General features: G+C 42.8%; 1 protein-coding gene across 1 annotated transcript in view; it reads right to left on the reverse strand.

The window, feature by feature from the left end:
• Positions 1-1,428: 1,428 nt before the first annotated feature.
• LOC109179233 overlaps positions 1,429-9,714 on the reverse strand; it is a 14,995-nt gene continuing 6,709 nt past the window's right edge. The window contains exons 2-3 of the mRNA XM_019328785.1: positions 2,248-2,864; positions 1,429-2,157 (exon numbers count right to left, since the gene is read on the reverse strand). Of these exons, the coding sequence (XP_019184330.1) occupies positions 1,429-2,157; positions 2,248-2,864 (1,346 nt within the window). The remainder of the gene's footprint in view (positions 2,158-2,247; positions 2,865-9,714) is intronic.

Here is a 9,714-nt window from a genome sequence, read left to right on the forward strand (position 1 = left end):
ACTGTTTGGTTGCGATCAAACATTATGATGAGCTACGGTTCATCGGTCGATTGCGATCGACCCCTTGTGCTGCGGTACAGGCAGGGTGCGTCGGGGCCATGCCAGAGCTATATGCACTGGTGCTTTGTGTATGGGCGTGTGAAGGGTCTTGCGGCACCACCAAAGTGTGCTTATGTGATTGAGATAATGATGGAATGATGGAATGATGAAATGAATGATGTGAAATAATCTTGTGACCTTAGGATATATGCTAGTATCTTTATATGCATGATTATAACTGTTGAATGTGCTTGTCCCTACTTGTTGAGTTTACTCTCCGTTTTTAAAGCTAGAGTCTCCTAAGTATATATCTTCCGGCTTCAAATGGTTTTTCTATAACTATATATATACATACCTATATTGTATTTTAACGCGTTGGAGTGGGTTACCAGCATTATTCGCTGAATAGATATATTTGGCTTTCAGGAACATATGAGTAGCTCCGGAGCGCGCAAGAGGACCAAGGCTTAGATAGTTAGTTTTCCTTTCGGCCTGCGTGCCGTGATGATGTATTGACATTGCTTTGAGGATATTTAGTTAGTATAGCCTGTGCATCTGAGTTCTCCAGCTCAGATGTGGCATAGCACCCCAAACTCTTATGTTTAGTAATGCTCTGTTTCGGAATTAATGATAGTAATACCTTTACTATATAAGTTTTAAAAGTTCCGAAAATCTGGGGTGTTACACTCGCGGTCGGATTCGCTTGTCCCGATATCTCTTGACAACCTGCTAGTATTCCACCATGCGATCATGCACAAATTCCCTTCGTTCTTCAAAGAAATTATTCTCGATCCTGAGGCTTTCCTTGTTTCCTTCATCGGTGTAGTTACGCACCCTATGGGTAGGCTCGACGACCTCTATGGGTACTTTGGCTTCAAAGCCGTATGCTAAGGAGAACGGACTTTCACCGGTTGCTCGCCTCTGAGTTGTTCGGTACGCCCACAGGACCCGGTCTAGCTCGTCGGCCCAATTTCCTCCTACATCTTCCAACTTCTTGCGAATACCGTCTATAATTGTACGGTTCGCATTTTCAACATGTACATTAGCCTGTGGATAAGCGACTGATACCTTAGTGTGCCGTATGTTGTGTCGTTGACAGAAATCCGCGAAGGGTCGGTAGTCGAACTGTCGACCGTTGTCACTAACTATATGTTCGGGCAGTCCGAAGCGACAGATCACCTTCTTCCACAAAAAACACCGGCACTGATACTCAGTAATGGGTACCAGAGGCTCTGCCTCGATCCACTTAGTGAAGTAGTCAATGGCCACCACACAAAATTTTAAGCGTCCCGGGGCGACCGGTAGAGGGCCCAGTAGGTCGACTCCCCATTTGTCGAACGGGATGGCAGTGGTAACCGGTGTATAAAAGGTGGTTGGCCGAGTGTCCTTCTATGCGAACGCTTGGCACACTGCACATTTAGCTATCCACTCAATGAAATCTCTCATCATGGTAGGCCAGTAATAGCCTTGGACGACTAATTTTCGGTCGAGGGTGTGTGCACCCTGGTGGGCTGCACATATTTCACGGTGAGCCTCCTCCATTATCTTTTCCGCCTCCGTCCGGAGTAGACATTTAAGGAGAGGTCCCCCAAACGACCGCTTATACAGCTGTCCATCTATGATTTCGAATGAAGGAGCTTTGCGGCGAACTCGGGCATCGACCACGGGGTCAGCTGGCAGCTTTCCCTCTTCCTTGTAACGTCGAATATCTTCTATCCAAAACAACTCTGGGTTCTCATCACGGTCCCATTCTGGGGCTGTTACCTGCTGAATCTCTGTAATCATTTCCTCGATGCTAGGTCCGAGCAGTTCTTCCTTCTGACAGATCCTTACAAGATGATCCGGCACCCCTTCCAAGGCGATCTTTGACAGGATGTCGGCCTCGGTGTTGTTGTCCCGGGAGATGTACTCTATCTCATGGGCGACGAATCCTTTCAACAATTCCGCGGTCTTTTCTTTGTATTGCGTCATCCGAGTGCTTTTAGCTTCGCAGGTCCCGGACACTTGGCCTACTACAAGGCGCGAGTCCGTTTTGATTCGTAGGCGGTCTACCCCCAAAGCTTTAGCGAGCCTTATACCTCCTAGCACGGCCTCGTACTCTACCTCATTATTGGATGTCTGAAATTGGTAACTCAGAGTATAATAGAGTCAGAACCCTTCCGGTGTAATCAACATGACTCCGCCGTCACAATGCTGGCGGCTTGCTACCCCGTCAGCATGCATCTCCCACCATTCGCCTGGGCTTTCTTCCGAGGTCGAGGTCCTATCATCTTCTCCCACTGTGCACTCAACTAAGATGTCGGCTAATGATTGCCCCTTGATCGAAGGGCGGGGTTGATACTCAATTCCATATTGGGTCAATTCTACTGCCAACTTGACGAGTCGCCCGGACGACGTGGGGTTTCGTAACACGCTTCCCAGAGGTTGGTACGTCAGGACTCGGACCGTATGCGCCTGGAAGTAAGGTGTCACCTTCCGCACCGTAATCGCCAAAGCGCATACTACCTTTTCTAAAGGCGTGTACCGAGTCTCAGCCGACTTCAGGGAATGGCTCACATAATAGACTGGGTACTCGGTTCGCTCTTCTTCGCGAACGAGCACCGAACTGACAGCCTTGGGTAACGCCGCCAAGTATAAATACAAAGGCTCACCGACCTGGGGGGTGGATAGCACCAGAGGCGTGGACAGATATATTTTGAATTCTTCAAAGGATTTCTGGCACTCGGCCGTCCAAGCGAAGCCTTCTTTCTTCTTCACGGCCTCAAAGAAAGGCACGGTCTTATCCGCCGACTTACTAACGAAGCGGCTCAAGGCGGCCAATCGGTCTGTAACACTCCGAAATTTTGAAACTTTTAAAATTAATATGATAAAGGTAATTTCTCATAAAATCACAAATAGAGCATTACTAATTATAAGTGTACGGGGTGCTATGCCACATCTGAGCTGGAGAACTCAGATGCACAGGCTAAACTAACTAAATATCCTCAATACATCATCATGGCACGCAGGCCGAAAGGAAAGACTATCTATCTAATCCACGATCTTCTAGCGCGCTCTGGGATCTACACGTCTGTGCCTGAAAGCCAAATATATCTGTTCAGCGAGAGATGCTGGTAACCCACTCCAACGCGTTGAAATACAATATAGGTATATATATATATATATATATATATATATATATATATATATATATATATATATATATATATATATATATATAGGAAAATCATTTTGGAGCAGGAAGATATATACTTAGGAGACTCTAGCTTTAAAACCGGAAATAGACTCAGCAAATAGGGATAAACTCATCAAATAACAATAAACAGTTAAGTAGAGATAACGTCATAAGGAATACGCATCTAAGGTCACAGATCACTTTCGAATTCCAAACTCATCATCATCCAATCACCATTCATATCATATAATCATTGATGGCGCCACGGGACCAATCGCATGCCCCGAACATGAGGGTTAATGCTTATAGCATTAACACGGCCCCGCAGCACCTTACCTCAGTACCGCGGCATGAGGCGAGTTTATCGCAACCAACCCTTTGAGAACCGCTGACAAACTCAACGTCGGATCACGATCCGACACACCGCTGATGCGCACAGTCGGTAGACCGCGATCCCCTTTACATGGGGGGACTTACGATCCTACACACCGTTGATGCGCACAATCGGTGGACCGTAGCGGATCATGCCCGACACACCGCTGAGCTAAACTCAGTCGGTGGGCGAAGATCTACTATAACACCCCCCAAACACGACCTATATAAAAGGCCTTAACACCTGCAGATCAAACAACAAAACTAGCACAGCGGAAGAAGATAAAACGAAAACTGGATAAAAGAAATCCAAACGGGGTGTTATGCCACGTCTACCAAACACGGTAAACGCTATGGCGATCAATTTGCAAGTGTATACATCTATCCCAAAAGGTAACAGTTTAACACTACAACGGCACACAGGCCACAAAACAAAGGTAAAGACACTAGACTACCGGCCACTAACATCGCGCTCGTCTAGACATCACCTGAAAGAACAAAGATAAACATTGGGACGACGCCCGGTCAGCGATAATGCTAGTAACCCACCAATACATGTTAAGTATCATACATAGGTAGGATGTATATACAAAAATCATTTCGAAACGGAATACATATATATAAGTGTAAAACCAAGAGTAAACACCAACTCAAGACTCAACACTCATCAATAAACACCACGGGAACACATCCCAAGACCACAACGGATAACAACACCAAAAGAATAAAGACACGACAAACGGCAACACATGCCTAGGCATCACATGCCTTTGTGACTACACACGTCACAAGAGAGAATACACAACCACGGCTACACAAGCCCTCGTGACATCACCCGCCACGAGTTGATATGCCTTCCTTATGCCCTGTTCCAACCTTATGGCTACCCCCAACCTTATATCTAGTTCCAACCTTTACCTCCAGGACCCCTGTACATACAGTCCAACCTTATTCCCCCGAGAATTGTCATACCCCCTCCGACAGTTCTCCAACAAAACCACCGATTCATAGTACACGAGGTATCATACACGCACATGGCACACATGCCCGGATAACACATGTTATCCCCCAAAAACGTGAACCATACACAAAGGCCACAGCTCCATAATCACGCCACGACCACCACGAGGACCGCTGCAATACCTTGGTGACTAGTGTCTCATACCACTAATCGTACAATCCCGGTAAAGCCACACACGCACCATAACTCAACAAGAGTCAAACAACGGATCACAACGAAGGTATGAAACATACTCAATCAAGGAACGGGTCACAGCCCAACAACATCAACGATGAATAACGCAAGTTATCATCAACCACACTGAAGGTACAAACAACACACACACGCTAGCATTTAGACAACAAACTAGCATGCTTATCAACGGGGAAACTCAAGCTAGTTCCGAGGAACACACAAGACACCTCTCGGTCCAACGAAACACAATGTTGAACACTTAGCACGAATCAAGACACCAAAGTCTTACATGGATACCTACCATATAGCTTTAGACATACGAAACATCAAGAAGACGCTCAAATAGTTCCACAAAAGAACATCGGGAAGTCAAAAGACCAAATACCGAGTCAAACGGATCACGGGGAACAAATCCCATCACAACACCAACCATGTACCCGCGGGTGGACCCACGGGTAGTGCCCCACCCGTGGTTCCGCCCGCAGGAACATCATCCCACAAGGCCGTGTACCTGCGGGTAGGCCGGCGGGTGGTGCCCCGCCCGCGGGTACACTCTTGTACCACAACAAATCCCTTCGGGGATTTTCTTCTCCAAACACAAATTCAAGTCCAAAACATGTCAAATCTCACCAAATACAACAAAATGACTTGAATCATGGAAAATTCCAAGCAATGGCACAAAGGAACCCTAAACACAAGCTCTAGATATGCAATATCACAAGACAAATGCATAAACTCTCACATTTCATAGCAAAACACAAGTAGAATCCAAGAAATCAAGTATAGGTAAGCAAAATAGGTTTTAGTAGAGCATGGGTTACCTCTTGTAGACCAAAAGACTTCACTTTACACCTCAACAAGCTCCTTACAAGGCTTACTATCCAAACCCACTTCAAGATCAAACCAAAAGATCATAAAGATCCTACCTTTAAGAAAAAGACAACTAAGATGGAACCAAAAACACAAGATAGACTTAGATATTACCCTCCTAGATGCCCAAATAGGTGAAAGATTGAATCTTGGAAGCAAATCTTGGAATCTTGACAAGGGTCTCAACTTAGCTTGGAGAATAAGCTACACTTCTTTTCTAGAGAGAAGGTAGAGCTAATTTCTAAGAATTGTAAGGAATGAAATGAAGAAGTCTTCTAGGTTAGGTTACAATACTAACTCTTGGAGAAAAGTCAAGAATACCCTTACTAAGCTTTAGAAAGTGTAAGGAACAAGGGAACTCCCCTCAAAGCTCAAGGTACAACAAAACTTAAAGATTGACTAGTCAAATACTAGTCCTTGAGTATTAAAAATCAGGATTTTAGGAATTAATTCCTCAAATGAAATAGGATTAATTACTCAATTAATCCATGGATTGAATGTGGATTTTTGGGGTGCCACATCCTCGGAGACTACGGCGCTACATACCGAGGTCCCATCACTCGGTGGATCGCAGCCATCCGTAGCCCTACACACTGCCTGATTACTCAGGTCGGTGGACTACAGCCTTCCTCGGCTTGTTGGCCCTACACACCCCCTGGCGCGTCCAGGTCGGTGGGTCATATCACCGAGGCCCATGTGGACCTTCAGTCCTATATAATCTTTATATACCTGACCGGTCTCTACCAACCTGGTTAACAGTTGGGATGGTTCTCAACCCATTCAACTGCCCGTATAGTGGACCTCAGTCCTATATAATATTTATATACCTGACCGATCTTAACCGGCCTAGTTAACAATTGGGATGGTTCTCAGCCCATTCAACTGCTCGTATAGCCCTCTTGATCTTAACCAAGTTGGGGGATCATGCATCACATACACATAATAACACACAATAACACATAATAGCATATTGGGAAGGGGAGACATATAATTAAGCTTACGTGTGATCATTCACATACTAAGAATAGTCCTAAGGGGTTCATACGACTTTCACCTAGGTCGACGGATTACCGATTCAACTAGCATGCAATTCCTAAGACTCTTTTATCCTACGAATGGCACCCGAAAGATCAAACTAGACTCAAACACGACAAGCGGGGCCCGTTAGGACACCACGGGGAGTGGGGAACATCAAACGGGGAAGCCGGGGACCCGGGGTAGATAACGGACCAGCGGGTAGCCGGTGGGTGAGGGATCACCCGCCGGCTGCCCGCCAGAGATCACTGCCCGGCAGCGGGTTGCCGGCGGGCGGACGCCTGCCCGCTACCCGGCGGTGATCTTCGGCCAGCGGGTACCCTTACCCCCCACTGACTCATTCATCACAAATCCGTCTCGGGATCCTTTGTGGAACCCGAAACCATGCTTAGACACTTTTAAACGCAATTAACGACACCACGTAGTCAATTAATGGATCAAAAGCCGGAATCACGTATAACTCATCCTATTATGACTTCTAAACATAAACAACACCCGCACATGCGAAATCCCACCCAATTTATATCAAGAACATTATAACACAAATTCCCAATCCATCCTAGGGCTCTAATCCCTCCCAATTCATCAAAATCACAATTTATCTTTAACATCAAGAACTATCAAGGTTTTGTTGAGACATGGGTTACCTCTTAGCCTTAATTAATCATCCCTTGGCTATTAAGGTTCTTCCCTAAGATTTCCATCCGTTTTGATCTCCCTAGGCTTGGTGGCGGGGAGTCCCTTGGGAGTTCTTGTGTGGTGATATTTATTGTGGTGTGACTTCTATGTGCCTCCTATGTCCTTATATATATATATATATATATATATATATATATATATATATATATATATATATATATATATATATATATATATATATATATATATATATATATATATATATATATTTAGGAGTCCTAATTAGGGTCTGAATGGTATGGGTTTACTAATTCTATTCCTTATAGGATTAAGGACATGTTTTAGGGATAAGGGTCCATGGTCCATGGTGGACCATATAAATTAATTAAAGAGAATCCTAACCATAATCTTAATAGTAAAGGTATACTTTCTTTATTCCTAATAGGCTTATGACTCTAGTTTAGGCAAGGGTCCACGATCCGTGGTGGACCACGTTAATTAATTAATGCGATTTCTAATCAAATTAAATCCTTTTTAATTATTATTAATGGAATTAATTAAATAATTAATTCGGGATTAAGGGCCGCAACACAGGGTGTTACACTCCCCCCCCCCCCCCCTTAGAAATCATTTTGGGGTAAAGAGCCCGAATTAGTATAGTAGTTCATAAGGAAAGTATTATATGGGAAATATATACACATACACATATAAATTTACTGGGTTTGAGCCTAACTATTGTGCTAGAAAAATGCACCAAATAACAAGGTCACGAATATGCAACACACAATATGTAAGTTCTACGGGTGACTGATATATAACATAGAAGTCTTACATGTGGCATGTCCCTTATTTAATTATTTTATAATGATTCAACATATAGGATCACGAGTTGTACCGATCATATAATTATTTATGTACCTAAATGAGAGGCAAATGCCACGCGGGTGCAGATTCGGATAGCCACATAATTATTATAAAGTGTATATGCACATATATCAAAACAGGCGAACCTCATTTACGAATGGATGCCGACATTCAATTACGTTGTGTAGCATGTTGTGAGCCTAGGTGCTGTTTATGTAGGATCTATGTCTAATCTTTGTGCTTAGCAGATTATACCAAATATTCACAGTTACGAAATAACAAGCCTAACATGTATGATAATTAACTATTTATGTTATATGCAAAACCTGCAAGTTGGCATCCCTATATGTGTTCAATTGTAATTATGCTATATATGTGATTTCCTTAAGTCTATAGGTATAGAGTGTGAAGGTATGTGGATTTATTTCAAGTATTTAAATAATAACTAGTCCTATGGAATCATAAAACACACATATGTATTATTCCACATGTTATTCTAGTGCATGATTAACAATTAAATTCACGTACTTAGTATCGTGGCATAACCAAACTTTTGTCACATAAATTTAGGAAGGTCATAAATCACATAACAATTATTCAAATAGCGGAAATTAGGTTCTGAGGAAAAGATTATAAGTAATTAGGAGGAAGGTTCTTGCTTTTTATGGGGTAAATAAATTCTGGGGAGACAATAGAATTAGGATCTTTATTTTGTATACCATGGATTACGGTGGGTGATCACATAACAAGTATTGGTACTTATATGCAGATTGTTTGTAACTAATAATATTACATATATGTATAGTGGGATGTCCTATAACATACAGTTTTTTGTCTAACATGCTTTGTATATATACATAAATGCGGGTAAGTGTGTATTTTAACGTAAACATGTGAGCTATGTGATTTGACATGTAATGCATATGAAAACTATAAATTCCGACCTATAGTTTGGACCATGCAATTTGCATACAAATATTTTAGTAATTACGAGTAAGATAGCCTAGGTTTACAAGTACTTGAGGTTCTACCTTGAGAATTTAATCACACAAGCACTTAGGAAAATTAGTTTTATCTTGGTGGTAATTAGATTTTAGGTAGGTATAAATCTTACCTCTAGAAGCCTGGGATACCTAAACAACTTTAGAGGTGAAGACCCTTGGTTGCTAATTCCTAAATCAATTGAAGACCTGATGACGAGGTTAAAGTTTTTAATTATTTAGGGAAGGTAGGAGTGGTAACAAGGAGGTCATGCGAGGGGGAAAAGTAGAATTAGGGCTATCCCAGGATATGTGTATATATATGTATATATATAATAGTGATGTAATTCGTACGGGATGATATTTCAGGGTTAGGATATGCTAAGGGCAAGCTTATAGGTGTGCGTAAGATTATTGTAGCTAGGGTACATGTGTATGGTTTGGGGGCTAGGGATTTATTGTATATAATGTAACAATTTATATGAATACGTATGAATAGGGGAGGATGTTCTATAGGCTCACAAGTTTATACACACACATATATA

The sequence above is a fragment of the Ipomoea nil genome, unplaced genomic scaffold, assembly GCF_001879475.1.
Source record: "Ipomoea nil cultivar Tokyo-kokei standard unplaced genomic scaffold, Asagao_1.1 scaffold0179, whole genome shotgun sequence".
Taxonomy (NCBI): domain Eukaryota; kingdom Viridiplantae; phylum Streptophyta; class Magnoliopsida; order Solanales; family Convolvulaceae; genus Ipomoea; species Ipomoea nil.